This window comes from Pristis pectinata, chromosome 28, assembly GCF_009764475.1.
Source record: "Pristis pectinata isolate sPriPec2 chromosome 28, sPriPec2.1.pri, whole genome shotgun sequence".
NCBI classification, from domain to species: Eukaryota; Metazoa; Chordata; class Chondrichthyes; order Rhinopristiformes; family Pristidae; genus Pristis; species Pristis pectinata.
In genome coordinates this window covers 3,367,765-3,385,427 of record NC_067432.1, presented here as the reverse complement: position 1 = coordinate 3,385,427, position 17,663 = coordinate 3,367,765, and the positions used below count along the sequence as shown (strand labels likewise).

Genomic DNA, 17,663 nt, shown 5'->3' with positions numbered 1-17,663 from the left:
TTCCTATTAAATCTCTCCCCTCTCGCCTTAAACCTATGCTTGCTAGTTCTTGATTCCCCAACCCTGGGAAAAAGATTGTGTGCATTCACCCTATTTATGCCCCCCATGATTTTATACACCTCTATAAGGTCACCCCCTAGTCTCCTACGCTCCAGTGAATGAAGTCCTAGCCTGAGGATCATTAGCTGATAGCCCTCAAATGATGCTACCAACCTCACACTCCAGTATTGGGCTGGTCTGATACTTGAACCACAGTTGTCCTTGTGGTGAAGATCTCTCTCAGTACTGTTGGGGAGGGAGTTCCAGGATTGCGGCAAGCAGTGATACACGAGTGGTTATGTATTGGATGTGGTACAATATGGTATGTGCGTACTGTAGTCAGTGAGAGATATCACACCAGAGCAGGATTGGTGCCCTTGAACCTTTACAGACTGAAGTATTCAGAAGGGGAGCAATTGAAAATAGTTCATGTATTCCTGGAAGGATACGAGAAATCAGGATGAAGGTCCATTCACCCGAAAGTGCCTGGATGAATGGAGCTCCAACAGCTCCCGAGAAGCTCGACAAAACCTCAGACCACGCAGCCTGTTAGATTGGCACCTCATCCACCACCCTGAACGTTCATTCCCTCCACCAGGAATGCACGGTGGCTGCAGTGTGTGCCATCTGCAATTTGCACTGCAAGTACTTGCCCAGGCTCCTCCAACAGCACCTCTCAAACCCTGGGTCTTCCACCTCTGAGAAAGACAAGGACCGCAGGTAAAGAAGTCAAAGACCATCTTGTCTCAGCCCTTCATTGTCACTGGGTCTAAATCCTGGAACTCCCTCACAAACAGCCTGAGGGAGTACCCTCACCGGAAGACTACACTGGTTCAAGAAGGTAGCTCACTACCACCTCCTTGAGTGCAATGAGGGATGGGCAATTAATGCCGACCTTAGCTGTGATGCCCACATTTAGAAGATGATTAAAGTACTCAGCATCTTTAATAAGAACTGATCCAGGGTGTGAAATTCATTGAGCTGTGATATAACAATTGGACCATCAGCTGACTGCCCTCAAATGATGCGAACAATCTCATGTTCAACCATTGGGCTGGCCTGTCTCTGTACAAGAACTCTTCTCAGTACAGAGGTCATTACTATCTTGTTGGTTGTGTCGACAAGGTTCTATGTTATGTTCAGTGCAGTGCTCCAAGCAAACACAGAGTCAACAGGCCGAGAGTCAGACAGGCTTTCAGGAAGCTGTAGATTATACCCGGTCAGTTAACAACTTCAACCCAAAGCCCATTAAATCTTGTATCCAACGATCCAATCCTAACAGGAAACTGAGGCGGAGATTTTCTGGACTGCTTATAAATCATGCTGAGCTCCAGCCGGGGTCTGACAGAATCTTTCAACGTTCAACATTAAGTTGGTGCATGGATTGGGAATCCTGTATAAATATAGCATGGTTTATTCTACCACCCCGGGAGTAGTAAATGAAAGTCATTACTCATAGGTACGTAGTTATTTTATACCGTGGGAGTGAGGAGTTTGATCCATTAGAATTCTGTGCAGTGGGAGTTAGTTTGGTCCATTGGATTTCCATTGGGAGGGAATAGGAAGGAAATTGATCCACTGAAAACTTATACATCAAGTGTGAACAGGAAAGGTTTTGATCCGCAAGTACCTATGCTTTGGGCGTGAAAAACAAACTGCTGGAGGAACTCAGCGGGTCAGGCAGCGTCAGTGGAGGGAAATGGACAGTCGACGTTTCGGGTCCAGACCCTTCATCTGCACTGAAAGAGGGGAGGAGATAGCCGGTATAAAGAGGTGGGGGGAAGGGGTGGAGCAAGAGCCGGCAGGTGATAGGTGGAGCCAGGTGAGGAGGGGTTGATGGGCAGGTGGGGGAGGGAAGAGTGGAAATTGGGACAGAGGTTGGGAGGTGATAGGTGGAGAGGGCAAAGGGCTGCCGATGATGGAACCTGATAGGAGAAGAAGGTGGTGAGTGGAATCAGATCCTGATGGGGAGGAGGGCAGATGGGAACAGTGGGGGGAAGGGATCCAGTGGGAGGAATGTGTGGAAATGGCTGATTGAAGGGGGGGAGAGATTGCATAGGCTGCGCTTGTTTTCCATGGAGCGAAGGAGGCTGAGGGGTGACCTGACAGGGGAAGGTAAAATTGTAAAAAGCACCGATAGAATCTTTTTCACATGGTTGGGGTATCAAAAACAAAAGGGCAAAGGTTTAAGGTGAGAGGTAGGAGCTTTACAGGGGATTTGAGGAGTAAGTTTTTTTATACACGGAATACTTGATTGTGGAACTTGCTGCCAGCGGAGTTGGTGGATTCAGATGCAATCGCTACATTTAAGAGACATTTACACAGCCATTTAAATAGGCAAGGCCCAGGGTACAGACCTAATGCAGGCAAATGGGAATAGTGTACATGGGCAAAAAAGGTGGGCATGGATGTGGTGAGCTGAAGGGCCTGTTTCTGTGCCGTACAACTCTGTGACTGAACATTGGATTAATAGTGTCAAGTGTGCAAGACGAGTTTCCCCAGAAAAATATAATGAATGAGCATTGCAGGGAGTCTCTGATCTAACTGGGGCACATTGGTATCTTGGGATGGGCTGTTGACTGGAGGTGTTTGCTGGTTATGGGTTATGGAATTAGTTTGACTGCTCATGATTGGATATTATTTATTGATTTATTATTGTCACATGTATCAAAGTACGGTGAAAAGCTTTGTTTTGCATGCCCTACATACAGATCATTTCATCACATCAGTGCATTGAGGAGGTACAAGGAAAAAGCAATAACAGAATGTGAAGAAAATGTTACAGTTACAGAGAAAGTGCAGTGCAGGCAGACAATAAGGTGCAAGGGCCACAACGAGGTAGATTGTGAGGTCAAGAGTCCATCTTACCATACTAGGAGACAGTTCAATAGTCTTATAACAGTGGGAGAGAAGCTGTCCTTGAGCCTGGTGGTACGTGCTTTCAGGATTTTGTATCTTCTGCCCAGTGAGAGGGAGGAGAAGAGAAAATGTCTGGGGTGGGAGGGATCTTCGATTATGTTGGCTGCTTTACCATGGCATCGAGAAGTGTAGACAGAGTCCATGGAGAGGAGGCTGGTTTCCATGATGTGCTGAGCTGTGTCCACAGCTCTCTGGAGTTTCTTGCGGTCACAGGCAGAGTAGTTACCATACCAAGCTGTGATGTACCCAGATAGGATGCTTTCTATAGTCCACCTATAAAAATTGGTGAGAGTCAAAGTGGACACGCCAGATTTCTTCAGCCTGAAGAAGTAGAGGTGCTGATGAGCTTTCTTGGCCATGGCATCTGTGTGGTTGGACCAGGACAGGCTATCGGTGATGTCCACTTGAAGCTCTCAACCCTCTTGACCTCAGCACCATTGACGTAAACAGGAGCATTAATTGAGCTGAATGTTATGTGTTACCTTATCAGGTTTACTTCTAGTTATAGTTTACTATTGGCTGAGATATTGGTTATGTGTTATTGTTAATTTGCCTGTTATGGGTTATTTTATCAGCTGGGGTCTATTATGGATTATTATTAGTTGGGCTGCTGGTTATGGAATATATCAGCTGAGCTAGTAGCTATGCATTATAATTAGTTGGGTTGTTGATGAGTTAGTGTATCGGTTGGGCTACTGGTGTGTCCTGTTGCTGTTTGATGGGTTTGTGACAGGAGAGCAGGGTAGGGGTTGAGGTTAGGGGTGGAGTGGACCATAGTCGGTGGGATCTTAAACCTGTCAGCAAGCGTTTCCACTACCAAGCTTGGCTCTGCCTCGGAGAGAGACATGGTTGTGACTGTTGCTGTTCTTGTGTTGACCAGGAAGGACGTGTGCGCTGGCATGAACCGTCCGTGCGAGACCCTGGGATTGTCGCATGTCTCTGGGATGTGCCAGCCTCACAGGAGCTGCAGCATCAATGAAGACTCGGGCCTTCCCCTTGCATTCACAGTCGCACATGAGCTGGGACACAAGTAAGTGCAGGGACCTTCTCCCGTGACCGTTGTCCTGTCAGTCAGCAGGACGATGGTGAGCAGCCTGGGTTTCAGTGGCCAGGGTCAGTTGTCATAGTCAGACAGCACGGAAACAGGCCCTTCAGCTCAACGTCCATGCCGACCAACATTCCCATCTGAGATAGTTCTAGTTGCCCATGTTTGGCCCATATCGCTCTAAACCTTTCCCATCTATGTACCTGTCCAAGTATCTTTTTAAATGTTGTTAATGTACCTGCCTCAACCACTTCCTCTGGCAGATCGTTCCATATACTGACCACCCTCTGGGTCAAAAAGTTGCCCCTCAGGTTCCTATTAAATCTCTCCCCTCTCACCTTAAACCTATGCCCTCTGGTTCTTGATTCCCCAGTTCTGGGAAAAAGACTGTGCACATTCACCCCATCCATGCCCCTCATGATTTTATACACCTCAGTCTCCTACACTCCAATGAAGAAGTTCCAACCTGTTCAATCTCTCACCATATCTCAATCCCTCAAGTCCCAGCAACATGCTCGTAAATCTCCTCTGCACTCTTTCCATCTTAATGGCATGTTTCCTATAGCAGGGTGACCAAAACTGAACACAATATTCCAAATGTGGCCTCACCAACTTCATTTACACTGTTGTGACCCAGTTAACTATCATTCTCGGCTTTGTCGGATAATGGGCTCAAATCCCATTGGTATTGATTTATTATTGTCACATGTATCGAGGTACAGTGAAAAACTTTGTTTTGCATGCAATCCATACAGATCATTTTAAAACATCAGTACATTAAGTTAGTACAAAGGGAAAGGCTACAACAGAATGCAGAATATGGTGTTATAGTTACAGAGAAAGTGCAGTGCAGGTAGACAGTAAGGTGCAAGGGCCATGACGAGGTAGATTGAGAGATCAAGAGTTCATCTTTATCATACAAGAGGTCCGTTCAAGAGTCTGATAACAGTGGGATAGAAGCTGTCCTTGAGCGTGGTGGAGCATGTTGTCGGGCTTTTGTATCTTCTGCGCGATGGGAGGGGGAGAAGAGAGAATGACCTGGATGGGTCGGGTCTTTGATTATGTTGGCTGCTTTACCGATGCAGCAAGAAGTATAGACAGAGTCCATGGAGGGGAGGCTCGTTTGTGTAATGGACTGAGCTGTGTCCACCATTCTCTGCAATTCTTACGGTCTTGGGTAGAGCAGTTTTTATTTTCAAAAATAAGCTTTATTCATAATAAAAAATATATACGAAGAATAAACAGTGCAAACCCTTCACATTCATGGTCAATGCATTCAGTAGCGTTAACTTAATTTTTTAAACTCATAGCACCATTGCCACTCATGTGGTCTCCTGGGGTGATAAACCATTTCAATATTAAAGTGGCTTCCCTACCTGACTCAATCCCTCCATGTGCAGGAGTGGAGGGAACCCAGACTGTGGTCCTTCCCCACAGAGCCTTTGCATTGGCTGCTGCGAGCTTCAGCACATCCCTCAGCACGGACTCCTGCAGCCTGGACTGTGCCAGTCAGCAGCATTGCCTTCCCGACATCGCGCTGTGCTGGAAGACCAACATTTCAGGAAGGCCAAAGGGCGTCTTTCACTGAGTTGATGACCTTCCAGCAGCACCTGATGTCTGTCTCGGTGTGTGTCCCCAGGAACAGCCCGTAGATCAGAGAGTCCTCTGTCACGCAGCTGCTGAGGATGAACTGGGACACGGACCCTCACATCCGTCTCCACACCCTCTCTGCAAATCCACAGGGGGAGTGTCACCAGTTTCTTTTTATTATTATTCAAAAATAAACTTTATTCATCATAAAAAACAAACTATATACAACAATAAAACTGTGCAAACCTTTACACTCGTGTGGCTCCCTGGGATGATACCCCAATCCCATATCTACAATATTTAAGGGGCTTCCTCGCCTGACCCCGCCCCTCCCTCTCCAGTGGCAGAAGAACCCGAAACTGTAGTCCTTCCCCACTGAGCCCTCGCATTGGCTGCGCCGAGCTTCAGTACATGCCTCAGCACCTACTCCTGCAGCCTGGAATGTGCCAGTCAGCAACATTCCCCTACGGACATCTCGCACCCAGTTTTTCTTTAACAAAATAAACTTTATTCATAATAAAAGAAACTATATACAATAATAAAACAGTTCAAACCTTTACGTTCTTGTACATTTCCATTCTTAGTGTTACCTTTTTATATATAAAAAAACACAGGACCGATGCCACACGTGTGGCTCCCTGGCGTGATACCCCAATCTCATATTTACAACATTTGAGGGGCTTCCTCGCCTGACCCCGCCCCTCCCCCTCCTGTGGCAGAAGAACCCTAAGCTGTCGTCCTTCCCCAGCGAGCCCTTGCGCTGGCTGCGCCCAGTTTCAGTGCGTCCCTCAGCACGCCAAATTCTACACACACCCTCACAGTGCTGTACTGAGGGTGTGCCGCATTGTCAGAGGTGACATTGTTCAAAGACACATTAAACCAAGAGTGGCCCCGCTGGTAGAGCCACTGCCTCAGATCACCAGAGACCCGGGTACAGTCCTGACCTCCGGCGCTGTCTGTGTGGAGTTTGCACGTTCTCCCTGGGACTGCGTGAGTTTCCCCCTGGGTGCTCTGATTTACTCCCACATCCCAAAGATGTACAGGTTGGTGGGATTGTTATTGTGTGGGTGAGTGGTAGAATCTCATGGGAGTTGAAGATAATATGGAGAGTGTTTAAAAATAGGATTAATGTAGAATCAGTGTAAATGGGTGGTTGGTCAATGCGGACTCTGTGCTTCTGGTATTGGTATTGGTTTATTATTGTCACTTGTACAGAGGTACAGTGAAAAACTTGTCTTGCATACCATTCATACAGATCAATTCATTACACAGTGCATTGAGGGAGTACAAGGTAAAAACAATAACAGAATACAGAGTAAAGTGTCACAGATTCAGGGAAGTGCATTGCAGGTAGACAATAAGGTGTAAGGTCATAACAAGGTAGATTGTGAGAACCTTCTGTGGAGGTTCTCTCTACAAATTCTCCCCTCTAGAGGAAGCCTCACAGCCACAATCTCAAAGAAGGTCAGGAAAGTTTTCTCCAAAGATTATCCTCCAGTTAACAACACTACAATATTTGGTCTTTGTCTGATTGTTGTTTGTGAGATTTCACTGTCCATCGATTGGCTGCCATTTCCCCTATGTTACAGCAGTGACCATACTTCAGAATGACTTAGAGTCATAGAGTAATACAGCACAGAAACAGGCCCTTCGGCCCAACTCATCCATGCTGACCAAGATGCCCACCTAAGCTATGCCCATATCTCTCTAAACTTTTCCTATTCATGTACTTGCCCAAATGTTTTTTAAATGTCCTTATTGTATCCGCCTCAACCACTTCCTCTGGCAGCTCGTTCCATATACGCACCACCCTCTAGGTGAAGAAGTTGCCGCTCAGGTCCCTTCTAAATCTTTCTCTTCTCACATTAAACCTATGCCCTCTGGTTTCTGGTTCCCTTTCCTTGGAATTAGGACCGTTTCACTGGTGGCTGCTTTCTTTGATCTTCAGGCACTGGATATCATTGCTCTTCAAAGACACTCCCTCACTTCCCTTCACTGGAGACAGTGCAGCAAGGAATGCAACTTTGGGATCTTTCCATCCTTGCATTTTGGAAGCACAGATTCTTGGCTTCCCATTACTGAAGGTCCCCAGGTTCCTTTCCCTGCCTTTGATGACTTTATTAGCTGAGGTGATTTGGAATGTCCTGAGCTTGTGGAAGGCACCAAATGAGTGGAAGTCCTTTTGTTTTCAGTTGTAACCTGCCCACTACCAACTTAACAAAGCCAGGGATCAGGCCTGAGATTTGCCCCGTCTCAGCAACAAACTTGCACTGTCTCAGTTTGAAACACCACCCAACACAGGTGCCGTGATAGCTCAGATGAGATTCGTTTACTGTCATATAACCAGCGTGCAATGAAATTCCTTGCGAGCATGAAGCTCACAGAGTAAACAGTGTACATGGTAATAATAAATACAATGATAAATACAGCGACAAGTGCAAAACAGCAGAATGGTGCAAAGACTGCAGTGCAGTCTGAAGTAGTGCAGAAAGAAATGCTAAAGAAACAGTAACAGGATAACCAAGAGACGGAGAGTTAAGAGTCCGAGAAGGTGGCAGCACTGCCGGGAAGGGGGTGTGAGAGAGGTGATTGGTTCAGAAGCTGGCATCGTTTTTGCTTAGAACTTGTGCAAGCTGCAAGCAAAAACCTGGATAGAATGTATTTAATGTTAAAAGTAAATCTCCCTAATCCTGTATATAAATGAAATTGACAGCTCTGAACAGTTTTGAGAGAAGTTTAGATTATTCAAAAAATGCTCCATGTCTGCTCTCACAGTTTAGAGTGTATTCAAGTCCCCATAAATCACTTTACTCCCAGATGTCCAATCTATGCGGTTATTCTTCCCCTTGACTTTTAAAAAGACTAATGAAGATTTTATGAACTGTTTTATTTTAAAAGGAAAAGGAAATGGCCGTTCAGGCCTTCAAGACTGTTATGTCTTAGCTAATCTATGACCTAATAACTCGTACCTCCCCTTTCCCCATATCTCTTATGCCTTCGCTTTGCAAAAGTATATTGATTTCAGATCTAAAGTTAAGATGATCTGGCATAGGTTGCTGTTTGCAGAACTGACTTCCAAATTTCTCCCTCTCCCTGTTACTTCCAAACTTCACTCCAGTAAAACCCGGATATAATTTCCAGATAGGAGACCCGAGAGACTGCAGATAATGGGATCCGGAGCAACAATCTGTTGGAAGAACTGAGCAGGTCGAGCAGCATTTGTGGGAGGAAAGGAATTGTCAATGTTTTTGGTCAATTCCTTTCCTTCCGTGGATGCTGCTTGACCTGCTGAGTTATTCCAGCAGATTGTTTGCTGCTTTAGAATTTGGAATTGGAATTGGAATTGGTTTATTACTGTCACTTGTACTGTGGTACAGTAAAAAACAATAACAATGCAGAATAAAGTGTTACAGTTACAGAGAAAGTGCAGTGCAGGTAGACAATAAGATGCCAGATCATGTGAGGTCAAGAGTCCACCTTATCATACTGGGGGACCATTCAATAGTCATAACAATGGGACAGAAGCTGTCCTTGAGCCTGGTGGTATGTGCTTTCAGGCTTTTGTATCTTCTGCCCAATAGAAGGAGGGGGGAGAAGAGAGAATGTCCGGTGAAGTCTTTGATTATGCTGGCTGCTTTACCGAGGCAGCGAGAAGTGTAGACAGAGTCCATGGAGGGGAGGCTGGTTTCTGTAATGTGCTGAGCTGTGTTCACAATTCTCTGCAGTTTCTTGCAGTCACGGGCAGAGCAGCTGCCATCTAGATAGGATGCTTTCTATGGTGCATCAATAAAAATTGGTGAGGGTCAACGGGGACATGCCAAATTTCTTTAGCCTCCTGAGGAAGAAGAGGTGCTGGTGAGCTTTCTTGGTCATGGTATCTATGTGGTTGGACCAGGACAGGCTATAGGTGATGATCACTTGAAGCTCTCAACCCTCTTGACCTCAGCACCATTGATGTAGACAGGAGTGTGTGCACTGCCCTCCTTCCTGAAGTCAATGACCAGCTCTTTTGTTTTGCTGACATTGAGGGAAAGGTTGTTGTCATGACACCATGTCACTAAACTCTCTAGATTTCTAGACACTTGCCTAGCCCTGGACTCCCCGGCCAGTGGGAATCTTTTATCTACCTATCCTATCAGGCCTCAGTATTATCTGGGAAAACTTTAATCAAATCACCTTTGGTAATAACACTGCTATTAACATGGCTTTCCATCACAGTTAGGACAGTGATTGTTTTAAAAGAAATCAGTTGGCTGTGAAGTGCTTTAGATAGTCTGGAGGTCACTAGTGGTGGAAGTTCCGGTAGGAATTCCAGGCTGTCAGTCAGGGCCGGATCTCCTGAGGCTCCCTGTGGGCCTCGAGACTGCAATTTGTCTGGAACTACTCCAGGCATTGCCTTTAAGCAGCTTTGTTTTGATCAATCAGTTGCTTGAGAAAATAGAACCAGCACTGCTCTGGTATTGACTATATTTTTATATGGATATAAATTTTATCTCACCTGTAGCACTGTTTAAGTTCTTGCTGTGGAAATGTCACTCACGGAGCTGTGATAATTGGGAATGTGTTGCATGAAAGGGAAGTAAATTCATTGGGAATTTTCAGATACAGGAAAAGGAAAGATTGGTAAGGGTATGAGGAAAGTGCAGAGCAGAGGGACTGATTGGAGAGCCCTTTCAAATGGCCAGCATTGACATAAAGGGCCAAATGGCCTCCTTTAGTTCTCGTGCACAAAACAACATACTGGAGGAGGAACAAACAATCTGCTGGAGGAACTCAGTGGGTCGAGCAGCATCCGTGGGGGGGGGGGGGGGGGCAGAAATTGTCTACGTTTCAGGTTGAAACCCTGCATCAGGACTGATTCCAGCATCTGCAGTCTCTTCTGTCTCCCTTGGTTCCCGTCACTGATTGATGGTGACTCTGTGGTACAACTTTTGTTTGAAGTTCCCCAAATCAAATTAAGGGAAGTGGTGAGAGGTTATCTCGAGCCTGTATCTGGCAATGGTTCTGTCCACTGGCCCTATAGTGCAGTTGGCGTAGACAGACCATGTGTACAACATGTCCTGTGTACAACACAGGAACAGGCCCTTCGGCCCACAATGTCTGTGCCGAACACGATGCCAAGTTACACTAATCCCTTCTGCCTGCACATGATCTATATCCCTTCATTCCCTGAATGTTCACGTACCTATCTAAAATCTGATGTGGGAAGAGTCTGCAGATATTTTTATTCACCCTTTTGTCCGTCTGACATGGAGAGAGAGTCTGATTGAAGAATCAGTCAACATCATTGGAGGAGGTTGTCAGGTCAGAATCAGGTTTATCATCACTGACTTATATGACGTGAAATGTGTTGTTTTGTGGCAGCAGTACGGTGTAAAGATATAAAATTACTCTAAATTACAACATTAAATAGTGCAAAAAATAGGAATAACGAGGCAGTGTTCATGGGTTCATGGACCATTCAGAAATCTGACGGCAGAGGGGAAGAAGCTGTTCCTGAATTGTTGAGTGTGGGTCTCCAGGCTCCTGTACCTCCTCCCCGATGGTAGTAACCAGATCATTACCACATCACTGCTTGTGGGATCTTGCTGTGCACAAATTAGGAGCTGCACTACATTAGTGACTACACTTCATTGGGTGTAAACATTTTGGACATCCTGAAAGATGCTGTAAAAATGTGTCTCTTTTTAATTCATCGTTGGTGCTTAGTGGGACCAAAGCTCAGAATACCTTGGATAGGAGGAAGGGAACAGGGTAAATACCGGAGGCAGGGATAATTTTCCAGGCATGAGGAAAATCCAGGAACCGTATTTGAATTTGGTGGCTCAGGAACAATGGGCTGAGTGGCCACCTTCTGTGAATTTTATTGTGAGGAACCAATACCTGTGGGACAAAGGGTTAAAGATGGAGGAGAGTTTGAAGGACTTTACATCAAGTTAAGTCGAGTTTGTTGGTATTGATTTATTATTGTCACTTGTACCAAGGTACAGTGAAAAACTTGTCTTGCACACCGATCATACAGATCAATTCATTACACAGTGCATTGAGGTAGTACTGTTGTCCCGATTTTGAGTTTCCACTTCTGTCCGCTGCAAAGTAACCCAGTGCCACAAGGTTGATTCGATAAAGGGTGTTTATTAGCAGTATACTGCGGGAGAATTCTCCTCAAACTCTCATGCAGAGTCTTTATCGGAGCTCTCCGCAGTCCAAAGCAGCAGACAGTCATTTATACAGATATTGTCACACACACTTAATGAATTCGGCTCCACAAGTTTCGTTCAGACCTCAGAGAACCAAAAACAGACATCGCACCTATTGTCCAGCATAATTGAGTTATAATCAAGAGATTCAAAGACAGGTCTCACCCTCATTGTTTAAAACAAGCTTCTTCCAGTCTGTTCATCACACCCACCACCCTTATCGTCTAGTATATTGGTCTGCCACCAAGGTCCTGGACACAGCAATTAACACCTTATCCATTGAGTCAGCAGCTTGTGTGCTCTTGCTTGTGAGGTATTTTTTCTATCAGCTATAGGTATGGTTACAGTTTTTAACCCTTTACTTCCTCAGTACAGAGTGCATTGAGGTAGTACAGGGTATAAACAATAAGTCAAGAGTCCATCTCATTGTATAAGGGAACCGTTCAATAGTCTTATCACAGTGGGATAGAAGCTGTCCTTGAGCCCGTTGGTATGTGCCCTCAGGCTCCTGTATCTTCTGCTTGATGGGAGAGGGGAGAAAAAAGAATGACCTGGGTGGGTGGGGTCTTTGATTATGCTGGCTGCTTCACCAAGGCAGTGAGAGGTATAGACAGAGTCCATGGAGGGGAGGCTGGTTTCTGTGATGTGCTGGGCTGTGTCCACAACTCTCTGCAGTTTCTTGTGGTCCCAGGCAGAGCAGTTGCCACACCAAGCCATGATGCATCCAGATAGGATACTTTCTGTGGTGCATTGATAAAAGTTGGTGAGTGTCAAAGGGAACATGCCAAATTACTTTAGCCTCCTGAGGAAGTAGAGGCGCTGGTGAGCTGTCTTGGCTGTGGTGTCTATGTGGTTGGATCAGGACAGGCTATTGGTGATGTTCACTCCTAGGAACTTGAAGCTCTCAACAAATCCGGTGAGGTACAATGGAAAACTTGTTTGCAGCAGCATCTCAGCCACATAGGTACAGACAACACATGGAATATAAATCATACGTAAAAATACATAAATTATACAAGGCAGTGAAGAGAGGGGGAAAAATGTGCAAAAGCAAGACCTTAGAGGGAAACTCTGCTTAGAGGAAACATTAACCTGTGGTCAGTGATCCACACAGGTCCCATTAAACAACATGTCAGTTTTAAAATTCACAGCCTTCCATACAAATCCCTTCATGGTTTCCTCTGTCTGCAGCTCTACAACCCTTGGAGATCTCAGCACTTGTCTGATTCTGGCTCTACATTGCCCTACCACTACCAGTGGTGCTTCAACTTCCTGGGTCCTCATCTTCCCTCCTCTCCATCCCTCCGCTTCTCTAACTGTAAGGCACTCAAAGAACATAGGACAGCACAGGAACAGGCCCTTCGGCCCACAATGTCTGCACGGAACGTGATTCCGAATCAAATTAAATCTCTTCTGCCTGCTCATGATCCATATCCCTCCACTCCCTGCGCATTCACGTGTCTGTCGAACAGCTTCAACACCACTATCGTATCTGCCTCCACCACTCCCCATGGCAGCCCGTTCCAGGCACCCACTATCTCTGGAGAAAAACTTGCCCCTCACATCTCCTTTAAACTTTCCCCTCTCACCTTAAAAGCATGCCCTTTGGTACATGACATTTCTACCCTGGGATAAAAATTCTGAGTGTCTATCCTATCGATGCCTCTTATAATCTTATAAACTTCTATCAGGTCTCCCCTCAGCCTCCGATGCTCCAGAGAAAACAACCCAAGTTTGTCCAACCTCTCCTTGTAGCTCTACCCTCTTAATCCAGGCAGCATCTTGGTGAACCTCTTCTGCACCCTCTCCAAAGCCTCCACACCCTTCCTGTAATGGTGCAACAAAACATGGCACACTTTTTAACATGGCCTCATTTAGTGAGACACCAGAGACCGCAGATGCTGGAATCTGGAGCAACAATCTGCTGGAGAAACTCAGTGGGTCGAGCAGCATCTGTTGGGGGGGGAACGGGGGGCGGGAAGGGAATTGTCAACGTTTTGGGTCAAGACCCTTCATCAGGACAAATGCTGCCTATCTTTCAGTCCAGAGGAAGGGTCTTGACCCGAAACGTTGACTGTCCATCTCCCTCCACAGGTGCTGCCTGACCCACTGAGTTCCTCCAGCATTGTGTTTGTTGCTTATTTAGTGAGCTCTGGGTCACCTGCCTGAACATCCCTCAGGTGGCTAGGTGCCAATATTTCAATTGCTCCTGTGAAGCAGTTTGGGAGGGTTCCGTTACATTGGTGCTATATAAATACTTTATCATTGTTGGACAACATTTTGGTAAAGGCTGCTGAGACTGTGGAATTGAATTGCCAGCAAGAGTAGCAGAACAGAGAACCATACAGGGAATAATCTCCATGGGAACCAGGAGGAAAGGGATGAACATTAATGGGGGTTCAACAGGGATGGTTAGATGGCCCAGTGTTCTTCCGCTACTCATGATGTTAATGTGGAGAAATGGCCCTTCATTCCCCACACAACAGCTGCTGATTGTTTCTTCAGATCTTAACCACCATCTGCACTGGAAGTTGTAGGGACAGGCCAGGTGGTGAGTCAGTGAGGATCTGAAGGTCTGGCAGTGAGGTGTGACCTTGCCCGCCCTCCTGGTACAACTAACCTTCCCTTCTGTTTTCTGGGATCTTCTGTGCAGCTTTGGGATCCAGCACGATGGGATCGGCAATGACTGCGAGCCCATTGGGAAGAGGCCGTTTATCATGTCTCCGCAGCTCCTGTACGACACCAGCCCACTGACCTGGTCTCGTTGCAGCAGGGAATACATCACGCGTTTCCTTGAGTAAGTGTCCTTCTCTTTGAATCATGCGTTTTCTGTGGTGGCAGTGGGTGGGTTGATTCATCCGTCACCGTCAAGGGCAAGGATTTGTTATAAAAACAGAAAATGCAGAGAACACTCAGCAGGTCAGGCAGCATCTGTGGAAGGAGAAACAGAGGTAGTGTTTCAGGTCTGAGACCCTTCATCAGAACAGGGAAAAAGAGAAAACAAGTTGCAGAAAAGATGAGGGAGAGATGGGTAGACCAAAGAGAATCTCTCTGATAGGGTGAGACCAAATGGGTGAACATGGCGATTGGAAGCAGATTTTGCTTCTTGGTGTGTATCGTGAACAGCAGGGCTGTGGAACACGTCCAGCAGACCAACACCTACTCCAATGGAGAGTGAAATACTGAGCCAAAATCACAGAAGGACAACTGGCAGAAATGGTCTTTTCGGATACAGACAAAGACAGAGCAAGTTACCTAAAGTTTGGAGATACAAAACTGAGTGCAGAAGGCTGTAATGCACTCAGGTAGAAAATGGGGTGATGTTCCTCAAGTTTGTGTTGGGGTCCTTGTTGCCTCCTGTTCTATGACAGACAGATAGGGGTGGAATGGAGAGTTAAACTGGCGGGCCACCAGGAACTCAGGGTCACTCCTGTGGATCGAGTGCAGGTGCTCCACAAGTGATCACCCGATCTACCTTTGGTTCCTCCAGTGCAGAGGAGACCACCCTGTGAACACGGAATGCAGTGCACAGGATCGAAGCAAGTACAAGTGAATGGGAGGACTGTTCGGGTCCCTGGTGGTGGGAAGGGAAGAGGTGAAAGGACAGGAGTTGCATCTCCAGTAGTTCCATAGGAAAGGGCCATGAGGTGAGAAAGGCTGGTGGGGTTGGAAAAGCAGACCAGGGAGTCACAAAGGGAACGATCCCTTCAGGTTGTCGAAGAGGGAGGGGAATAAGTATCTGGTGGCTGAGGTTGTTGGCCCTTTTTGAATTGTTCTTCCTGGGGCAATATTGAACGCTGGCGTCATTTACACCCAGAATGGGTAAAGATAAAGATTTCCTTCTCTTACCAGAGAAGAGTTAATAAACCAAATGGAATGTCACCGCAATCTGGTCATCACCAATTTTAACTTTTTAATTAACTGAGTTCATAGTGGAATTTAAATTTGATAAATTGGTTTATTATTGTCACATGTTCCAAGGTACAGTGAAAAACTTTGTCTTATATGCCCTCCATACAGATCATTTCAAAACATCAGTACATTGAGATAGTACAAGGGAAAAGCAATAACAGAATGCAGAATAAAGTGTTACAGTTACAGAGAAAGTGCAGTGCAGGCAGACAATAAGGTGCAAGGTCATAATGAAGTATGTGAGGTCAAGAGTCCATCTTATTGTACTAGGGGACCATTCAATTGCCTTATAACAGCGGGATAGAAGCTGTCCTGGAGCCTGGTGGTACGTGCTTTCAGGCTTTTGTATCTTCTGCCTGATGGGAGGGGGTAGAAGAGAGAATGTCCGGGGTGGGGGCGCGGTTTGATTATGTTGGCTGCTTTACCGAGGTAGTGGGAAGTGTGGACTGAGTCCATGAAGGGGAGGCTGGTTTCCGTGATGGACTGGACTCAGGCCTTTAGATACAAGTCCAGTAGCTTAATCACTATATACTGCATCCCCTTGGCACAGTATTGGTGAAGGATTCACTTGATGTGGTGCTGTGCAAACTGCAGGAATTGGCTTTGCGGTTCTCCTAAGTCTCCCAGAGTTATTTAAGGCTTAATATTGTCATGTACAGCCTGTAGTCTGTAATTATGAATGTGGTTACCCTCAACCTAGTTATTGCACAGAAAATTATAAGGGATCAACTTTGAATACTGGCCACACCTCCTGCCCCAACATCAATGGCTCATTGGGTGCTGAGCACACCAGGACAGCCTTAAGTTGGACCTGTTTAGGATTCTGCTGTTTCTGGAGAATGAGAGAAATCACATTTGACTATGGTGCTGAGAGGGATTCTGTGACAGATGGTAGGAGGCAGAAGGTAAGAGGTTTCCTGCCTCTAGAGGACACCAGACAACAGCAGCGATGTGGAGAGGTTTAGGCAGTCTGTTTGTGTGCTGGAACAGTGAGGATGGAGCTTGATTCGGGTTTAATTTTCTCTCAACCCTCCCACAGTTTTCACTGGAGCCTCTCTACTTGCTTTTGGTTTTAATGACGCATGGATCTGACTTTGTCTGGTTGTCATTTCCAGCCGCGGTTGGGGTCTCTGTCTAGACGATCGACCCGCCAAGGAAGCCATCAAATTACCCTCAGCAGCACCGGGAGTGCTCTATGATGTCAATCACCAGTGTCGGCTGCAGTACGGAGCCAAGTCGACGTTCTGCGATAACGTGGATGTAAGACGATAGCCCTTGAACTTTCACACGTCTGAACCCAGCAGGTCCCAGTCATTAGGTAGTGAGTCTCAGTCAGAAGTCATATCAGATTCAGATTAGTTTATTGTTAAATGATGCAGTGAAATGAAATTCCCTGCTCGCGTGAAGCTGACAGTAACATAGCAGGAATAAATACATTAAATACAGCGATGAGCACAAAACAGCAGAATGGTGCGAAGATTGTAGTGCAATCTGAAGTAGTCCGAAAATAAATGCTTAAATGTCAATAACAAAATAACCAAGAGAGGTGGAGTTAAGAGTCTGAGAACGTGTTAGCACCACCAGGAAGGGGATGTGAAAGAGGTGGTCGGTTCAGGAGTCTGACAGCAGTGGGGAAGGAGCTGTTCTTGAGTGAGGACGTCCGGGCTTTCAAGCTCCTGTATCTCCTCCCAGAAGGTAGGAGAGAGAAAAGGGAATGGCCAGGGTGGCAGGTGTCCTTGACCCTGGGGGAATCAGAACCATTTATCGTAGACGAAAGAAGTCTTACAATTTTATGTCTAAAAGGCTTAGCAGGCAACAAAGTGTTCCTGACGTACGGTAATGAAGATGAGGCAATCTGTTTGGATACAAAAATCAACTGTGCAGTTGCTAATGAGGAAGGTATCAGTGACCAGCCATGTGAGTAGAATAATAGAAAATGGGCTTCAAACAGAAAAAGT

General features: G+C 46.1%; 1 protein-coding gene across 1 annotated transcript in view; it reads left to right on the top strand.

Moving 5' to 3' along the window:
• LOC127584088 (A disintegrin and metalloproteinase with thrombospondin motifs 7-like) overlaps nt 1-17,663 on the top strand; it is a 169,218-nt gene that overhangs the window by 53,529 nt on the left and 98,026 nt on the right. The window contains exons 7-9 of the mRNA XM_052040647.1: nt 3,839-3,988; nt 14,447-14,590; nt 16,821-16,965. Coding sequence (XP_051896607.1) covers nt 3,839-3,988; nt 14,447-14,590; nt 16,821-16,965 — 439 coding nt within the window. The remainder of the gene's footprint in view (nt 1-3,838; nt 3,989-14,446; nt 14,591-16,820; nt 16,966-17,663) is intronic.